A 20,917-nucleotide genomic window follows, 5' to 3' on the forward strand; every position below is an offset into this window, starting at 1 on the left:
AGGTCACACAGCTTGTAAGTGGCAGATCTGGACTTAACCAGAGGTTCTAGCTCCTAATACCCATGTTCTCAGCCACTGCACTAGCACATTCCTTCTTCTTTATCTTTGTCTCCTCATCTTTCAGGTAGATGGGAAATTGCTATGCTGGCTGTGCACACTTTCATACAAACGAGTCCTTCAGAAGACCAAAGAGCAGAGGAAGCACCTGAGCAGTTCTTCCCGTGCAAGCCACCAGGAGAAGGAGCAGTACAGTCGACTGAGTGGTGGCAGCCATTATAACAGGTAACCCCGAGATGCATGAGATAGGACTAGAGGTGCTGGGAAGCCAGATGTAATATCACACAATTAACCATGGAAGACACCATTTTGTCTAAATTTTCCTATTTTCTCTCTAGTTATTAGTCTATAGAGGGAATCTCCTTTGTCGTAGTTTGTAATTCATGTATCATCCAAGGGCCAGAGAGACTTCCATAAGGCATCAGGATTTTCTGACTTGGTTTCTGTTGTGTCTTAAAAGTTTGTGGAACTTACTCCACTTTAACATGTAACGTTCTCCCCTCCGTTAGAGTGGGTTATCTCCCTAGAAGATTGGACATTTCACAGTCTGAGGGATGCAGCTTTTTTATGCATATTGGCTAGGAGATTGATAGCTATTCTAGGTTTGTCCTTGTGAGATCCAGTCAAAATGATGTCCTTTCATTATTGTCTTAAGCTTCGTTTCAGAGTATCTGTAGAATTGTTAAGAGTTCTGGCTTTGGATTGAATCCTGGGTCTGCCAAGTTTTCTGTATGGGATATTGGGCAAGTTTTTTCATCTGTGAAATGAGGGAAATAATAATATTACCTCATGGAGTTGTTGCAGAAATAAATTATATAGTATGTGCATAGTGATTAGTTTTATAACCGGCATATAGGAAGCTTCAGTACATTTTAGTTATTCGTTGTTATTATTACCATTGTGATTTTCTTTGTTCATTGTTAAGTACTTTCATGAGCCAGATTCTCTGCAAGGAATGCAGAGATAAGTAAAAGACTCACGCTGCTATCCAAGAGTATGCAGTCTGGTAGGGAAGACAGACCTGTAATCAAATCATTGCAGGATAATTCGATGGGCATCACAGTGGAAACATGTCAAAATACAGGCATAAGAGGCAGTGGTAATTAACTGCCTTGGGAGGTTAGGGAACGAAAGATCAGAGAAATGCTGGTGTTGGAGCTAGATCTTAGGATGGGTCAGAATCATCAGATAAGGAATGGGCAGAGACACTCTAGGCTGAGGGAATAGCATTTGCAAAGACATGGAGGGCATGAGACCACATGGAACTTGGGAACAGCAAGTCCTTTTATTTTGCTGGAGCTTATGATTGGGAGCTGGAAAATGGGAGGAAAAGGAATCCAGCAGACCTGGTAAGGAGCATGAACTTGATCTTAGTGATCTTAACGGGAAGCCACTGAAAGGATCTATGCAGGGGAGGGGCCAAATCTGCATTAAAAAAAAAATTAACCCAGACTACTGGGGAGAATGCATTGGAGGAAAAAAGAGGCTGGGGCCTAGTTAAGAAGCTTTTTTGGTAAGAGTCCAGATAAGAGATGTTAATAGAGAACCTCAACTTGAGGCAGTGACACTGAAGAGGCAGATTCAGGAAGATACTTTAGAAGGAGATTTTTGAGTAAATTAGATAATGTGATGAACAGATAGATGGGCAGGAGCTGGGTGAGTAAAGGACAATTCTCAAATTTCTTACTTGGATGAATGGGTAGATCCTTATCTGAGAGAGAGTATAGGAAGGGGGAAAAAGAAGTTCAGTTTTGGAAAGTTGAGTTTAAAGCATCAAGAAGAATTATTTAGCTCTTTTCCGTGGCACCTTGGAGGCAAACGGCTGCTTCAGGATGAAGCTGAACATCTTTCCGAGCCACTGTCTGCCGGAAACTCACTGAAGTGAACTATGAACGCAAACTTTGTACCATCTGTGAGAAGTTTATGGCCATGGAAATTGCAGCTGATGCTCCAGGTGAAGAATGGATGGGTTATGTGGTCCAAATCAGTGGTGAGAGTGACAAACAAGGGACCATGAAGCCGGGTGGCACGACCCACAGCTGCGTCTGCTTGCTACTGAGTAAACAGCATTCCTGTTACAGGCCAAGGAGGACTGGAGAAAGAAAATGCAGATCTGTACAGGGTTGCATTGTGGATGCCAATCTGAGTGTCCTGAATTTGGTCATTTTGAAAAAAGGTGAGAAGGATATTTCTAGATTTGCTGATACAACTGTGCTGCATTGCCTGGGGCCCAAGAGCTAGAATCTGCAAACTTTTTAAGCTCTCTAAAGAGAATGATGGGGCTTCCCTGGTGGCTCAGTTGTTAAGAATCTGCCTGCTAATGCAGGGGACACGGGTTCGAGCCCTGCTCCGGGAAGATCCCACATGCCGTGGAGCAACTAAGCCCGTGCGCCACAACTACTGAGCCTGCGCTCCAGAGCCCGTGAGCCACAACTACTGAAGCCCGCGCACCTAGAGCCTGCGCTCTGCAACAAGAGAAGCCACCACAATGAGGAGCCCACGCACCGCAACGAAGGGTAGCCCCTGCTCACCACAACTAGAGAAAAGCCCGCGTGCAGCAACAAAGACCCAAGGCAGCCCAAAATAAAAATAAATAAATTTATTAAAAAATAAATTAAAAAAAATAAAGAAGATGATGTCTACCATTATGTTGTGAGAAGGCCCTTAAACAAAGAAGGTAAGAAACCTAGGACTAAAGCACCCAAAATTCAGCGTCTTGTTGCTCCACATGTTCTGCAACGCAAACGTCGGCATATTGCTCTGAAGAAACAGCATGCTAAGAAAAATAAGGAAGAGACTGCAGAATATGCTACACTTTTGGTCAAGAGAATGAAGGAGGCCAAAGAAAAATGCAAGGAGCATATTGTCAAGAGACAGAAGCTGTCCTTGGTCAAAAAGAAGACGTTCTAAGAGTAACAAATAAATAAGATCTGACATCCAAAAAAAAAAAAGAATTATTTAGTGGAAGTTTAGCCTAAACTCACAAGAGAGGTTTGAACATGAGCCGTTGGTAGCACATAAGAGTCAGTGGTAGCAGAGATTAGTTTAAAATGTGGATTTCTGTGGCCCTACCTCAGAGTTTAATTCAGTAGAATCTAGGATAGAGTCCAGGAATCTGCTTTGTTTTATAAACATCTCAGATGATTCTGATGCAGGTGATCTGGGGAACATCATTTCTAGCCACTATGATAGATAGTTGTTAAAACCATGCTCTTGAGTGACACGACTCAGGTTGGAGGCTGAGAACAGATTCTAGAAGCACTCAAGAAGGATGGAGTGAATATTTGAAAACCAAATATCTGATCAGGGTTAATATCCAAAATATATAAAGGACTCAACAGTATGGTGTTTCCTGAAAAAATTAAAAATAAAACTATCATATGATCCAGCAATCACTCCTGGGTATATATCTGAAGGAACTGAAATCAGTATCTCATATTCATTATAACTTTATTCATAATACCTAAGATATGGAAGCAACCTAAATGTCCTTCGAGGGATGAATGGCTAAAGAAAATGTGTATATACATACAATGGAATATCCAGCCATAAAAAAAGAAGGAAATCCTGCTATTTCCTACAGCATAGGTAAACCTGGAAGGCATATGCTAAGTGAAGTGAGCCAGAGAGAGAAAGACAAACACCATGTGGTATGACTTTTGTGTGGAATCTTAAAAAAAATAAAGCTGATTTCATAGAAATAGAGAATAGAATGGTGGTTGCCAGGGGCAGGGGGAGAGGGAAATGGGGAGGTGTAGGTCAAGGGGTACAAACTTTATAAGAAGAAGTAGTTCTGAGGATCTAATGTGTAGCTTAGTGACGATAGTTAATAATACCATATTATCTGCTTGGAAGTTGCTGAGAGTAGATCTTACGCATTCTCACCATTAAAAAAAATAAAAGAGGGAATTCCCTGGGAGTCCAGTGATTAGGACTCTGTGCTTCCACTGCAGAGGGCATGGGTTCAATCCCTGGTCGGGGAACTAATATCCTGCAAGCCACATGGTGCAGCCAAAAAATAAAGTAAAAGAATTAAGTATTCGAGGTGATGGGTACTAATTTTCTTGATCTTGGTAATCATTCTATAATGTACATGTATATCAAATTGTCACCTTGTACACTTTAAATATGTACAATTATATTTGTCAGTTATTCCTCAATAAAGTCAGGGGGGGAAATGGATGGCATGGTCAGTGGTATCAAATATTGAAAAGAGGCCAAGTAAGAAAAGGTCTGAAACATCCTTTGGGCTTGGCGATTGGACATCCATCAGAGTAAAAGGGTTGCAGACTAGTTTTAGGGGGGGTCAACTTATTGGGGCTCAAACTGATCTTTAGTGTTGTTGTGGGACTCAGACACCAGAAGATTCACAGAAATACAGTGAGGAAGAACTGGACTTGGAGTTCAAATATGTCAGCCTGGTGTCTAGTCCCAGCTTCACTGCTAACTAGCTGTATATCCCTGGGTAGGTCAGTTAACCTTGATGAGCCTCAGTTTATGCAAAATAGAAATAATCCCTTGTATATACCTCACGGTATTATAAGATACATGTGAGACAATGAATGTGAAAGTACTTTTTAAATTGTAAGATAGATTATACTTCTGAGGTTTTATTGACTCTCTTCTCATAGTTATTAATAAAGCAGATAATATTTAATCAAGGCCAAGAATTTGGGGGAGGACTATAGAAACGAGCTACCCATGCATCCAGGACCTATGAAATCAAGACTTTGGTGGATTTTGATGATCAAGAATAATTTGCTCTTAGATCTTAGATCAAGGCCACCTGGACATTTGTGCTTGTTGTCTGTTTCACGCGGACAGCGTGCCCCACCTGACCTCAGAATTGAAAGCTTTACCCCCTTTAAGTAACAACACAGGTTCATGTGTGTTCCTTGTGTTATGCTGTATTTTTTTAAGTAAAATAAATGAAAGAGAAGAAAAAGAATAATTAACTCTTGCATAGAATGGGTATTACATTGGTTCCATTTGACAAGACTTTCATTGTGATGTTTTATTAATCTTTGATTTCTAAAGTGTGTGTATCTCTCTCTCTCTCCTTCTCTCCCTTTTTTTTTTTTTTGCCACTAAAAGTCAGAAAACACTTTCTACATCTTCAATTCAAAATGAAATCCCAAAGAAAAAATCCAAGTTTGAGTCGATCACAACCAATGGAGATAGGTAAGCCAATTCAAGTGTGTGTGCATGTTTCTGTTTGAAATGCATACACAGTTCCTGAAACAGGAATACATTTTAGGGTGTGTCATGGAGCTAGTCTATGGTTGTCAATGAACTTCTCAGGTTCGCTACACTAGCCACTTGATATCTTATAAATAAACAGTACTGATATTTGTTTATAAATCTAATCTTGTCTAGAACATATAACTGGATTTCATAGCAATTGAATTCTGCAGTCCACAAATAACTTCCTCACACGAATTCGAAGAAGTCAATAGCTAGATGCTTTTTATTGTGATCTGTGCCTGTAGCCTCCTCCAGGCAGGGCAGGAGTTGGTCTCCAGAGGCAAAGCAGAGACAAGTTGGGATTTTTTTTTTTTTTGGCTGCACTGCACAGCTTGTGGGATCTTAGTTCCCTGACCAGGGATTGAATCTGGGCTACGGCAGTGAAAGCGCTGAGTCTTAACCACTGGACCGCCAGGGAATTCCTGACAAGTTGGAATTAAGGCAGTATTGCTCAGTCTGTGAGGGATAATCCATGCTTCCTTAGCATTAACAAGAGATAGCCCAATGCAAATGCTGGCTCAGGAGCGAAGGAGATGTGTTTAAATATTTTTGTTTCATTTTAAGCCTTTCTAAATGCATTTTTATTCCTCACTTTCCCCTCTCCTTCTCAGTGATGCTTCGCTTACGAGCTACTTTCTCCTCATATCCAGGGTGCCCCATCCATGTTGGTGCAGTGGGCGGCTTCTCGGCAGAGTCTTGGGGCCACCTGTTTTCCTGTTCCTCCAGGCCTGGGCATCCTGAAGTGAGACCACCTGGCACACTCTTCCCTAAAATCCTTGGAATCATCTCCATTCTGAAAACTTCCATTCTCGGTTCTCCCTCCCAGGCAGTGGTGGGTATGGGAGCAGACCAGCATATAGGCTTGCCAGCGCTGAATTTTGTTTATTTAGCTGGATACACAGCGTCTATGAAGTTGGCTTTTTCATTAACTTGACTTGAGACTCTGCAAGCTGTCTTCTTAATGCTAGTATTAGTGACTTTAAACTTCTTGAATTGATCCTTCTAGAAATGCTTAATTTAGATATTCTGATTACACAGGGGAAGGAACCATAAAGACCATCTTTCTGGTCAGCTTTATTGTTTATTCTCTGAGCAGCTAGTTTGACCATTCTGAAGAAAATAGATGTGGCACTGATTGTCCCATCACCTCTGCCAGGATTCATGATCCTGTAAAAACTACTTTTTCAAAGAGTGAACCATTCTGAATGCCCGGCTTTATAAAGGCCTAAGCCAAGACCCACAGCCTTTAGATTCATCATTTCTGTTTTGTGCTATTTGTGACGCAGGCTATGTTTGAATGACCCAGAAAAGCTCATTTAGTTTAACTTTTAGTTTAACCAACAGTCCTTAAAGTTTGCCTTCTATTAGCTCATTTTGTTCTTGAGATATTGCCACTATTCTTTCTGACTATTGCTATGGATGCACCAAGCCAAAGACTTAAACTTTCTGCTCAGTGTTTTATTGCATCCGGTTACCAGCAATGATTGTTTTCCTCGAGTAGGATGCCGATCCTTAACTTAGGTCTGTAGTCTTTCATAATGTCCTCTGGGAAAGATCTTTAAAAATAATTTTTCCTTTAAATGTACATGGTAATTAAAAAAATAACTTATCCTAATAACTTGAAAATTTGGAAAAAATTTTTCTGCTGCCAAAAAAATTATTTTCATATACAAGTTCCATTTGAATGTTCCTGTATTAGCAATCTTAACAATCTATTCCACTTGTTTACATTTCTGTCTTTTAAAAGTTCATATACAAGGTAAATTACATTTTTCCTTTTCTTTTTACTTTTTGTGTTTTTTTCCCTTGCTTTTCCTTCACTTAGAAAACATTCTGACAAGACTTTTTTTTAACAGTCCTCTTTTTAATGTCATGCAAACCAAAAATTTTTTCCTGAGTATCCATTTTGAATTCAGTTCTGTAGTAAATGTTACCAGTTTTGTTTCCTAACTATATTGTGACTGCCTCCCAGTTTTTTTGTTTTTTCTTTTGCCTCCCAGTTTTTAATTAATCACAATCCACTTTGCTTGTCCCACTCTTAAAATATCCATATACTTTTTATTTTATTACAGTATAGTTGCTTTACATATATTTTTTAATTTGTGCTTTTATTCTTTCATTTTTATCCCTTCATGTCTTCTGCAGGTTGCTCTCTAACAGTTTTCCATTGACCTTTCTATACTACCATATTCTCCTCTCTTTTTTTTTTTTTGGCCGTGCTGCATGGCATTTGGGATCTTAGTTCCCCAACCAGGGATCAAACCCGCGCCCCCTGCAGTGGAAGTGTGGAGTTGTAACCACTGGACCATCAGGGAAGTCCTCTTTTTTATTTTTTAAATATCGAGGAATATTTGATTATTTTTTCTCGTCTTTTTCTTTTTTTTTGCGGTACGCGGGCCTCTCACTGTCGTGGCCTCTCCCGTTGCGGAGAACAGGCTCCGGACGCGCAGGCTTAGCGGCCATGGCTCCCGGGCCTAGCCGCTCTGTGGCATGTGGGATCTTCCCGCACCGGGGCACGAACCCGTGTTCCCTGCATCGGACTCTCAACCACTGCGCCACCAGGGAAGCCCTCTTCTTTTTCTTTATTCATTAGCCTTCCATATCATAGAGAACCCATTACTTTAGGGTTTTTTTAAAAAAATAAAACCATTTTTCTCATGGTTTTATACTTATAAAATGCCTTAGTCTTTTTATTTTTTAGTATCCTATAAAATTCACAGCCTCCATCTCAATATTTTATAGTTTGTCAAAATTGTAACAAAAACTCTTCAATTTGAAGAAAATCGGAGTTCATTTCTAGCTTTCCTTCCCTGAGAAATGCACTTTTTGATCATATTTGTTTATTGTTCTATGGGCAGTAAAAGCAGTGGGTGACCTCCAGGCACACCTTGTGGTTTATTGTTTCTAAAGGACATTCTTTTCCTTTCCTTATAGTTTTATTTTATTCTCCCTCTGAAACATGCCTGAAAGATTAGGCTTACTCTGTGTGACCTTTAAGGACAGACCCAGGACTAATGGATGGGACTGATAGGGAGGCAGGTTTTGGCTGAACCTGAGGAAAGATGTTTTCTTAAGCTTTTGGAAAAGACAAGAAGCTTCCTGGAGAAATAGTGAGTTCCCTGTCTTTGGAGATATTTAGAAAGAGACTGGATTTGATTTTCTGCCTTGGTAACCTAGCCATCTTTTTTCATTTTGATACCCAGCAGTTCTTATTAATCAGGAGTTACAGAGTTACAGAGGTCAGGACCTAACACAAGAAAGGCACAACTAGTTTTGTCAACGATTTATTGGCATAGGAAGAATCCTCCCTCAAGAAGCAGGTAGAGCCAAAGCAATCTTGAGAATGAAGAACAAAGTTGGAGGTGTCACGCTTTCTGATTTCAAACTGTACTACAAATCTGCAGTAATCAAAACAGTATGGGATTGGCACAAAAACAGACACATGGACTGATGGAACAGAATAGAGAGCCCAGAAATAAACGCACACTTATATGAGCAATTAATCTACAACAAGAGGCAAGAATATACAGTGGGGAAAAGACAGCCTTTTCACTAAATGGTGTTGGGAAAATTAGACAGCTACATGCAAAAGAATCAAACTGGACTACTTTCTCACACTACTTGCAAAAATAACGCAAAATAGATTAAAGACTTAAATGTAAGACCTGAAAGCATTAAACTCCTAGAAGAAAACATTGACAGTATGCTCTTTGACATTGGTCTTAGCAATGTTTTTTGGATATGTATCCTCAGGCAAGGGAAACAAAAGCAAAAGTAAACAAATAGGACTACCTCAGACTAAAAAGCTTTTGCACAATGAAGGAAACTATCCATAAGATGAAAAGGCAACCCACTGAATGGGAGAAGATATTTGCAAACGATATATCCGATAAGGGGTTTAATATCCAAAATGTACAAAAAAATCATATATCTCAACATCAAAAAAGCAAACAGTTCTATTTAAAAATGGACAGCGGGGACTTCCCTGGTGGCGCACTGGTTAAGAATCAGCCTGGCAATGCAGGGGACGTGGTTTCAAGCCCTGGTCTAGGAAGATCCCACATGCCGCGGAGCAACTAAGCCCGTGCACGACTACTGAACCTGCACTCTAGAGCCTGCGAGCCACGACTACTGAGGCCCACCCGCCACAGAGCCTGTGCTCCACAACAAGAAAAGCCACCACAATGAGAAACCCACGCACCGCAACTAAGAGTAGCCCCCGCTTGACACAACTAGAGAAAGCCCGCACGCAGCAACGAAGACCCAATGCAGCCATAAATAAATAAAGTTTATCAAAAAAAATAAAGTGGGCAGAGGGCCTGAATAGACGTTTTTCCAAAGAAGACATACAGATGGCCTACAGTCACATGAAAAAATGTTCAACATCACTAATCATCAGGGAAATGCAAATCAAAACCACAATGAGATACCACCTCACACCTGTCAGAATGGCTATCAAAAAGACAACAAACAACAAGTGTTGATGAGGATGTGGAGAAAATAGAACCCTTGTGCACTGTTGGTGGGATTGTAAGTTGGTGCAGCCACTAGTATGGAGGTTCCTCAAAGAATTAAAAATAGTACTGCCATATGATCCAGCAATTTCACTTCTAAGTATTTATCCAAAGAAAAGAAAAATACTAATTCAAAAAGATAGGGCTTCCCTGGTGGTGCAGTGGTTGAGAGTCCGCCTGCTGATGCAGGGGACACGGGTTCGTGTGCCCCGGTCCGGGAAGATCCCACATGCCGCGGAGCAGCTGGGCCCGTGAGCCATGGCCACTGAGCCTGTGCGTCCGGAGCCTGTGCTTTGCAATGGGAGAGGCCACAACAGTGAGAGGCCCACGTACCGCAAAACAAAAACAGAAACAAAAACAACAAAAAGATATATAGACCCCAATGTTCATTGTAGCATTAGTTACAATAGCCAAGATAATGAAAGCAGCCTGAGTGACCATTGATAGACAAATGGATAAAGAAGCTATGATGTGTGTGTGTATACACACACACACACACACACACACATACACACACACACACTCACACACACACACACCCACACACACACACACCCACACACACACACACACACACACACACAGGAATATTACTCATCCATAAAAAATGAAATCTTGCTGTTTGCAACAACATGGATGGATCTAGAGGGTATTATGCTAAATGAAATAAGTTGGAGAAAGACCAGTACTGCATGATCTCACGTATATGTGAATCTAAAAAACAAACAAAGCAAAATGAAAACATGCTCGTAGGTACAGAGAACAAACAGGTAGTTGTCAGAAGGGTGGGGTGGGGGATGGGCGAAATAGGTTGAAGGAGATTAAGAGGTATAGACCTTCAGTTATATAATCAGTAAGTCACGGGGATTAATATACAGCATAAAGAATATGGTCAATAATATAATAATGTTATGTGGGGACAGATGTTTACTAGACTTACGGTGATCATGATATATACAAATGTCAAATCATTATGTATGAAACTAACATAATATTGTACATCAACTATACTTCAGTTAAAAAAAAAGAAGCAGGTAGAGCAGAGTATTAGGAGCTGTGAGGACAAGAAGAAGTTATTTATACTAGCCCATTACTCCATTTCATTTGTTGCTCTGCTTATGGGTTTACCTAGATTCTGTTGGGTTGAGGGAAGACAGTCCCTTGGTGAGCATGAAAACCGGTGGAGACAATGATGGGTCCTTTCAATATTTTCTCCTCCATGCCTTGTTTTATTATTTTACATTTACTTTTTGTTACCTAGTAATTCTGCATGTTTATCAGTTAGAAAAGCAGTGATCCATTCTTCCTCTGACATTCTTCTCATATGCTTCGTGTAGACTGAGGGGGAATATTCTTATCAATGGAGTGTGTCTTCCCATTCTAGCCATAGAAATGTTTGACTTGGTAACTATGAGGAAGTTTATCCAGTGGTTCACCTTGTTATTTGGAGTTTCTACCTGTGTAGAGAATTATTAGTTATTAGATGTTGTTTAAGATGTAGGAAAGAACCAACAGCAAGGGGTATCTAGAGTAGTTGCTGTATTGATGTAGGGAGTTGGGAATCAGTATTGCAGTATCTGTTAGGAGAAACAGGTTTGTGTTTTACTTTAAAGGTTGCCCTGGGAAAAGTAAAGAGCTTCCTTTGGGAAGTCTGTAGAGAAGGGCAGGATTTGACTCTCTTGGCTGTGATTCCTTAACTTGTTTGGGTCTAAGACACCTCTGACCAGCCTTAGAAAGCTATGGATCCTCACCCTAGAAACCATCCATTGTATGTATACATAGAATTGTACATACAATTTCAGAGCTTTACAGATTCTCTGAACTTGTCCTGGTTACTCTACTAAAAGGATGGAGTTCACCTGGCACTTTGACAAAGTGTAGTGCTCAGAGACTATTACTGGGAGGAATCTGTTGAAAACCCCAGGTTGTGATGTGGCTTTGCAGTTTGCCACCTCTTTGTTCTTTTCCTAACTAAATATTGCAGAATTCTTGATATTGGAAGTGACAATGAACAGGCCAGTTGTAGTGGGGGAAGTTGGCTTCTTTCCTATTAATTTCATCTTCTTTCTATCACTTTTTAAAAAGACTGACTGCTCCTGGGGCAGAACACAGCAGCTGCACCACATCGTGGGCTTTGGAGCAGAAAACAAAGAGTCAGAAACTCTATGGGTAGCTTTAAAGAAAAACGCATGAACTTACAATTGATAATTTATCCAGATTATAGGGAAATTATCTAATCACAAAAAAATTATGACTCTCACCCATAAATAACTGGAGATCTTCAGTGAACCTGGAACAGAATATCCTTGGCTCTTGTGAGAAGGCATTTATTTTAGTCGTGAATGTGAGCAAAGATGCTGCAGGAATGCTGTGGGTTGTGGCTTTGGTTGGTATAGTTATCTGATGGCTACCTTACCTGTGCAGTTTAGCAAATACTCTCAAGTCAGGTGTGTGTTTTGCTTGATGCTGGGAATTCAAGTAGTTGCTCCTGCTCTTGCACTTGCAGTCAAGTGGCCTACGATGTGTACTCAGGTAGAAAAAAGTTTATCAATCCAACTGATTTTCTCCCCCTCCATTTTTCCACTCAGCTTTTCCCCAGACCTGGCTCTGGACTCACCAGGCACTGACCACTTTGTCATCATTGCCCAACTGAAGGAAGAAGTAGCCACTCTAAAGAAGATGCTGCATCAAAAGGATCAAATGATTTTAGAGAAAGAGAAGAAGGTACTGTTTAGTTAGTGCTTCCCAGGTCAGAATGAGACAGGCGGGTAAGATATGTGGTGCAGGGCATGATGCTGTTTTTTTGTTTTTGTTTTTTATAAATTTATTTATTTATCTTTGGCTGCGTTGGGTCTTTGTTGCTGTGCACGGGCTTTCTCTAGTTGCGGTGAGTGGGGGCTACTCTTTGTTGCAGTACATGGGCTTCTCATTGCGGTGGCTTCTCTCTTGTTGTGCGGTTTCTCTCTTGCACCTGGGCTTCAGTAGTTGTGGCATATGGACTCAGTAGTTGTGGCTCGCAGGCTCTAGAACGCAGGCTCTCAGTATTTGTGGCACATGGGCTTAGTTGCTCCGTGGCATGTGGGATCTTCCCGGACCAGGGCTCGAACCTGTGTCCCCTGCATTGGCAGGCGGATTCTTAACCACTGTGCCACCAGGGAAGTCCCAAAAGTTGATTTTTCTTTCTTAAATTTGGAGGAAGCTTCCACTTCTAAGGGAGGACCGATGTTGACCAAGCTTACAGAGATGATGTGTAAAAATATAATGTCTGCCTCTTAATTCACAACTATAATGTCTGCCTCTTAATATAACAGAGTACTACTCTTTTCTGCATAAGCTGTCTAGGAAGCTTGTAATCAGAGGGTGCTGAATGAGCACGGAGTTGGGACAAGAGGAAGTAGTTACATAATTGGAATTTTTAGTGCTCTCAGGCTAGGAGAACCTGATGCCTCCATCTCTATTATTGGTATGGCTGTGTCCAGGGGACAGTAATACTCAAAATATGTGGACCAGGTCTCTCTCCTCCCTGGACAGTGTTCAGGTGGGCCTTCCTCTGTAACTGCATCACTTTGTTTACTATTGCTGATAACGCCCTTCCTGAGTGACCTACTCTTTGAGCTCATTAATATCTTCAGTAAAGCCTTATTCTGGTCGAAGAGCCATCTCCGCCTCTTTCGGGGAATTTTTTATGTCCTTGTTCTGATTCATATCTATTGTTTCTTATTTTCAGATTGTTAGAGAATATCTCATTTTTGCCTTAATATTTTAATAACAATAAAAATAATAGCTAACTTTTTTGGAGGCTTACTGTGTGCCTGAGCCCATTCTAAGTGCTTATATATATTAACTCATTTATCCCCATAACAACACGTTGAGGTAGGAATTATTATTGTCATCATTTCATAGATAAACAGTACCTTCAGTATTTTTCCCCTTAGGGCTCCAGTCCCTTCCTCTAGCTCTGTTTTCTTCCGGAGGCTGTTATGTTGTTTTGCACTGTGTTCGGAATGCTATGATTCATTCTGAATGGCTAACAAAGACATTTATAATGTTAAAGTCTTTATGTGCATTCTTTGCATCTGATTTCTACCTCATCTTACAGATGAGGAAGTGGACCCAAGAGGATTAAACGACCAAATTAAATGTCCGAATCACACAGCTGATAAATGACAGAACAAAGGAATGAACCCAAATCTTCCTGACCCTACTGTGCTGTGTTTCTACTCTGCCAGTAAGGTGGAGATTCATGGGAAGAGACCAGTATTCTTTCCAATTTACTACATGACTGTCAGATGAAAGCAGACCCAAGTATGTTTTCTTCATGAACTAGATCAGAATGACACATAAAAGGATTTTTGCAAAATAGAGACAAAATGAACACTTGTTTCTAGTGCTTTGCAATTGCGGGATCTTAGTTCCCTCACCAGGGATTGAACCTGGACCAGGGCAGTGAAAGCGCTGAGTCCTAACCACTGGACCGCCAGGGAATTCCCACAAAGTTAGGGTTTTAGAAAGAGCAAACACAAGTAGTAGATTATTTCCCATAACTTTCAGGATCAAGGTCACACTCTTGGGTTGGAACACAGGCTCTTCCACATCATGCCTGCCTATCAGTAACCTCATCTCCTGACACTCTCATCAGTCATTTGAACACGCTCTCAGTTATCTCTCACTCTGCCTGTGCCCATACTGTTCCCTTTGCTCGGATGCCCTTTTCCTTACCTCATGTGCCAGTTGCTGCTTGTGCCTCAAAACTCAGCTCACACATCACTTCTCTGATTTAGATAACTCTTCTCTGTGTTCCTTGAATAGCATAGTAAATAGAAGGCCTGGAGTTTGAATTCTAGCTCTGCTACTTGCTAACATGTATGATCTTGGCCACTTTACTTAACCTTTTCTAAGGCTTTGATGTTCCCATCTATAAAATGGGAAGAATAACATTACTGTCCCACAGGGTTGTCATAGGATTGAATGAAATAATATAATCAAACAGTTTGCCTGGAACAAGGTAAAAATTCAGTAAATGGCAGCAGCTGTTATTCTCATGGCTTCTCTCAAACTGTCAGTCATATTTGTTATAATCACTGATTTATTTGGAGGTATTTGAAAGATGATTGCATATATTAAATACATGAAATATCTAAAACCTTCTAGTAAGTGGTTAAGTATCAAACATGCTATTTCAGGATTTTGTGTAATTTTCAGGAAATCATTAGAAAAAATAGGATACACAGTTCCCTGGCTTTGATTTAGGTATGAATCTTTAGGAGAGCCCTGGATTTCATTAATTTGGGGGACCATTTAGCACTCTGGTACCAAAACATTTCTCATTGCACAGAGATTTCTTCTGGTCACTCTGCCTTTTTTTTCCCTCAGATCACAGAGCTGAAGGCTGATTTTCAATACCAAGAATCTCAGATGAGGGCCAAAATGAACCAGATGGAGAAAACCCACAAAGAAGTTACAGAACAATTGCAGGTGACTCTTCCTATTTAATATGGTAACTCTGGTTTATTTAGCTGATGGTATTTTAAGTGATCATCTCTTAGATTTCTTTTTTCTCAGAGAATTGACAAATCATATTAATCCGCCTTATAGATGTCTTTTAATATTTTCTCTTAGATGTGTTCTGATCTTTTTCTCTCAAAAACAGTGGAATTAATAAATGTGCTCTTTGATTTTTGGATCAACCAGATATGATTCCAGATGTCTGAATTGTAAATTCTGTTTATCCAGCACATTAAGGCGCTCCACGGTTCGTTTGTGTTGCATAAAGCATCCTTTTGTAATAGTGGATCCCAGGAGATTGAAGTACACTGATTAATCTCCAGCAAATACTTTCTTCCCTCTGAACCAAACCCTAGAGCTTTCTGTTGTTTTCTGCCTCTAGAATTTGTTCACCTCTTCCTGACCTCTGCATTGTCTCCCTTAGCATCTGCATGAAAAACATAGCCTATCCTGCTAAAACATCTTGTGTGATTTTTTTTTAAAGGCCAAAAACCGAGAGCTCCTGAAGCAGGCAGCTGCCTTGTCCAAGAGCAAGAAGTCAGAGAAGTCAGGAGCTATAACCTCTCCATGAGAGACCACAAGGACGCTCCTGGCAATAGCAATGGATTCCTGGGTTAGGGTGGCAATGTAGCTGTTCTCTGGGAATTGCAAGCTTTCTTAAGAAATCTCTATTTTACTATAGTTATCCTTCTTTGTGCGATTGCAGTGGGGCTGAGTGGAAACACCTGGTTTGTGCTATATTATGACTGCATGCTTGAATGTTTGGGGTTTCAGGCTCTCTCTCTCTCTCTCTCTCTCCCACTCTCTCTCACTCTCCCTCACTCCCCTCTCTACCCCCAACCCTCCTCTCAGTACTACTGTCTCTCTGTCTGTCTCTCTTTTGTTACTTTTTTATGTGTGTGTGGTGGTCACTGCTCAGTGTTATGTGCAGAATGGTTTGGTTTTTTTTGTTTGGTCCAGCATGGCATCCTGCCATACCCATGAGCAAATAGTTGGCATTAATTACATATCACTGCCACCCTCTGAACTTTGAAAACTGCCACCTTAAGACTTGGTACAGTGGAAGAGAATTTTTCTCTCCAGTAAACCTTTTGCTTCAGGGTATACTCTTGGGTTTTTTTCCAGGTGTATTATGTACTTTGTACTATGTATAGCCAGAGTTTTATTTATTTTTTAAAAAAAGAAACTTTTTCTTGATAAAGGAGTAATGGTAGCCTAGCTTGTTCTTCTTGTAAAAGTAATGCCTCTTAAAAAAAAGTCCTACTCTCTAGCGTTTAGTAAAAGAATCAGATCTTTTCTTTCTTGTTACCTTGGAGTCTTAAAAACTGATTGCTAAGGTGAAACAATTCAATATATAAGTATGGAGTTAAGTGCCTTTTGGAGGATTTCTTGGAAGACCATGTAAGAAGATACTTAAGGTAGCAAAGATTTGGGCAGTCTGTCTTTCTAAGTAAAGGCAGAAAGAAGGGTTGTCCAGGTTGTACTGGACACTTCTCTCCCCAACCCCTTTCTTGATTGTTTTACATGACTGATTTTAAATTCTCACACTGCCACCTCTTTTTTAAAAAATGCCCTTTACTTATATCGGTTGTCATACTGGGCCATTTTCAGGTAACTTTTTTTTTTACATGATTCAAAATGGGATAATATTCAGACTACAGAGCATTTTGGAGGTTAGTATGAGCTGCTCAAGTATGGACTGTAAGTCCTGGGAGAATGATATCACTGTACCTTTTCCCCACTCCTCCTCACCCACCCCAGCCTGTACACTCCCTGCCTTTAATGGAAATGTGTTGAAAACAGGTGCTTCTCAAAAGCAGCTTGGCCACAGCCTGAACTGTGTCCTGTTTTCCCTTCTTGACCCAATAGGCACATGGATTCTCTTTTCCAGGTGAGAGGATAGATTTGCATTTCTAGCCGTACTCTCAGGTCCTCTAGATGATGTTTGTGAAAGGAACTAGAGATGTGTAGTGTGCCATGAAACAGTAAAACCAGCTACCTTGGAATCATTAATGCAGGGGGTGGTACTAGAGTTAGAGGTAATCATAAGGGCAGATGACATTTGTACCTCAGTCTACCAAAAGTGTAGCAGTAAGTTTAACTTGCTAGGCATTTCCTAGGAGCAAATGCTTCTAATCTGCGAGCATTCTCACAAGTGGAGCCATGCACATAATTGGACAGAGATGTGGCAATGAGTGGCTTCCTTCTGGTAAGAGGAACAATGGACCATGTTACTTATCTATCACTCTAGTAGAGGATGTAATTTTCCCTTCTAAGCAAGGGAAATGGCAGTGCTAAACAGTTTTGTAACTTTTTGAATGAGAAACTTTTAGGTAAAGATAAACTGTCAGATAATATTTTCAGCTGCATTTACATTGACTATGGGGAAAAGATTGTGAAAAAAGTTAGTCATTTTTTTTTTATTTTAAAGGCTTGAGAAATTCTGTTACATGAAGTGACAATGTAAAAACACATTTAGTTTTATACTAAATCTTTTTTTAAGGTCTTGGCATTTAATATAAAGCAAATCCACACATTTTCTAACTTTCCACAAGTTCCAAAAAGGGAAGGAAGAAACTTCAATCTTGAAATTTTGGTTTTTAAAAATCATGACACTGTTTTACCGTGAAATTGAGTAGCTAACTTTTGGTAACACCTTTTGTTTATTTGTATGTTTGTAATAATGGACCTTTTAAAACACAGGAATGTTTTGGTTTGTACAGACTTTGAAAAATGTGTGTTAATAAAAATTCATATTGACTTAAGTATAATTGGTTTTTTTTTTTCATTTCTTGCTGGTTCACCAATAGACATATCCCATAATCCCCTTCAACCTAGAAAAGAGTCAGTTTGTCTTGCTTGTAGAATTTAAACAATTAAAAACCTAACAGTGCTAATAGGGAGTTTTATGTCCATCAGAGAATAAAATCATTCTCTTTCTTCTTTGAGTTTATTTATTCAGTTTAAGTGCTTGCTTTGTTATAAGCACTGGTAGGCAATGAGGATACAGCAGTGAAGACAATTGACAAAGTTACTCTCCTCATGAGGCTCCCATTTAATGGAATATTGGACAACACCATTGTTCCTTGATTTTATATTTACCATTATTACTCAAAATTAATACGGGATGAATCCTTATAAGGTATGAGTTGAAAGGTTTTTGAGATGTCATCTCAAGGAGAGGAATGTATTGGTTTGAAACATTGGTGCTAGTAGGTTTCTAAATAACAGGTGCCTTTCAGACATTATCACTGTCACATCCTGGTCATTCTGTTCTATAGGTGCAATGACAACTTATTTTCTCTAAATAAAGATAGTTTTATAGGTGCTATGGTCTGAATGTTTATTGCCCCTCTCCTCTCCGCCAGATTCATATGTTGAGATCCTAACGCCTAGTGATGGTAGTATTAGGAGGTGAGGACTTTAGGAGGAGCTTAGGTTCTGCCCTCATGAATGGGATTAGTGCCCTCATAAAGGATGCTCCAAATAAATCCCTTGCCCCTTCTACCATATGCCAGCTATGAATCTGGAAGAGGGCCCTCATTAGAATGCTGACCCCTTGATCTTGAACCTCCCAGCTGCCAGAAATGTGAAAAATAAATTTCTGTTGTTTATAAGCTACCCAGTCTGTGATATGTTGTTATAGCAGCCCAAACAGACTACGACAGTAGGTTATGTTTATGACCACATTTATTGTGTGAATGACCTTAATTTACTCATTTACACAGCCGTATAAACGGCTGTAGCGAAAGAATATAGTGTAAACAGAGAAAGATATCTAGTTCTTCAGGAAGTTCTTCAACCACTCTAACTAACCTTAAAAGCAACTTAGCAGGATTTTGGTTGCATCCTTTTCAGTTTAAGACCGTATGTTACCTGCAGTATAGCTATCTTCATCTAACGGTCAGTTCGAGGATTTGGGGGGAGGGGCCGTTTCCGGGAAGGTCCAAACTGTCAGGACCTACAGAGTGTTGTGGTTATTATTCCTGCATAACAAATTACCCCCAAATTTAGGTGTTTTGCTTTTGTTTTGTTTTTTGGCTGTGCCGGGGGCTCGCGGGATCTTAGCTCCCTGACCGAGGCAGTGAAAGCACTGAGTCCTAACCACTGGACCGCCAGGGAACTCCCCAAAATTTAGTGTTTGAAAACAACCATTTTAATATGCCCACAAACTCTGTTGATCAAGAATTTGGACAGGGCACTGTGGGGACGACTGGTCTTTGTTCTTTAATGTCTGGGTCCTCAGCTGGGAAGATTCAAAAGCTGAAGGAAACTTATTGGAACTGAAATCATCTCTCTGAAGGCTCTGCTTACTTGTGTATCTAGTGCCTGGACTGAGATGACAAAGTCTAGTAATGCTGACTGAAGCACCTATGTAGGGCCCCTCCATATATACCTTGCCTTCTCCAGCATGATAGGCTCAAGGTAATCAGACTTCTTCCATGGTGGATCAAGACTCCAAGCACAAGTGAACAATTCTGAAGCTGTGTTTCATCATCTGACCTGTCCTCAGAGGTCACATTACCTCACTTCTGCAGCATTTTATTGGTCAAAGCAGTCAGGAGTCCATCCAGACTCAAGGGGAGGGGACATAGATCCCTTCTCTTGATGAGAAGGTGACAAAGTAGAAGAGCATGTGGGATGGAAGCTACTGTGGAGGCTATTTTAAAAAATATAATCTGCCAGACTTCCCTGGTGGCGCACAGTGGTTAAGAATGCGCCTGCCAATGCAGGGGACACGGGTTCGAGCCCTGGTCCGGGAAGATCCCACATGCCGCGGAGCAACTAAGCCCGTGTGCCACAACTACTGAGCCCATGTTCCACAACTACTGAAGCCCGTGTGCCTAGAGCCTGAGCTCTGGAACAAGAGAAGCCACCACAATGAGAAGGCCACGCACCACAGCGAAGAGAAGCCCCTGCTCGCCGCAACTAGAGAAAGCCTGCGCGCAGCAACGAAGACCCAACAACGAAGACCCAACGCAGCCAAAAATAAATAAATAAACTTATTAAAATATATATATATATAAAATCTGCCACATAGAGCATGGATTTTGGAAACAAACCGAATTTAAGAGAACAAGGCACAAGGCAGAAGCTGCAATGACTTTCATGGCCTATCTTTGGATGTCACACTGCATCATTTCTGCAATACCCTATTGGTTACAGAAGACAAATTACTGACACTGGACTTCCCTGGTGGCACGGTGGTTAAGAATCCGCCTGCCAATGAAGGGCACACGGGTTCGAGTCCTGGTCCGGGAAGATCCCACAAGCCATGGGGCAACTAAACCCATGCGCCACAACTACTGAGCCTACATGCCACAGCTACTGAAGCCCGTGCGCCTAGAGCCTGTGCTCCGCAGCAAGAGAAGCCACCACAATGAGAAGCCCGCGCACTGCAACAAAGAGTAACACCCGCTCGCTGCAACTAGAGAAAGCCTGCACACAGCAACAAAGACCCAACGCAACCAAAAATAAGTAAATAAATTTTTAAAAAAATTACTGACACTATTCAATGTGGAATGGGACTACCCATGTGCATTCATATCAGGAGGCAGAACCACTGGGGTCCATCTTGGAGACTGGCTACCACGTTG

General features: G+C 40.7%; 1 protein-coding gene and 1 pseudogene across 1 annotated transcript in view; both read left to right on the forward strand.

The window, feature by feature from the left end:
- FAM76A (family with sequence similarity 76 member A) overlaps nt 1-18,080 on the forward strand; it is a 28,043-nt gene extending 9,963 nt beyond the window's left edge. Inside the window, exons 5-9 of the mRNA XM_024766839.1 lie at nt 125-282; nt 5,152-5,238; nt 12,404-12,539; nt 15,189-15,290; nt 15,805-18,080. Coding sequence (XP_024622607.1) covers nt 125-282; nt 5,152-5,238; nt 12,404-12,539; nt 15,189-15,290; nt 15,805-15,891 — 570 coding nt within the window. The 3' untranslated portion in view covers nt 15,892-18,080. The remainder of the gene's footprint in view (nt 1-124; nt 283-5,151; nt 5,239-12,403; nt 12,540-15,188; nt 15,291-15,804) is intronic.
- On the forward strand, nt 1,890-2,967 carry LOC112414373 (40S ribosomal protein S6 pseudogene; annotated as a pseudogene).
- Nucleotides 18,081-20,917: the final 2,837 nt, after the last annotated feature.

This window comes from Neophocaena asiaeorientalis, unplaced genomic scaffold (genome assembly GCF_003031525.2).
Source record: "Neophocaena asiaeorientalis asiaeorientalis breed wild unplaced genomic scaffold, Neophocaena_asiaeorientalis_V1.1 scaffold79, whole genome shotgun sequence".
Classification (NCBI taxonomy): domain Eukaryota; kingdom Metazoa; phylum Chordata; class Mammalia; order Artiodactyla; family Phocoenidae; genus Neophocaena; species Neophocaena asiaeorientalis.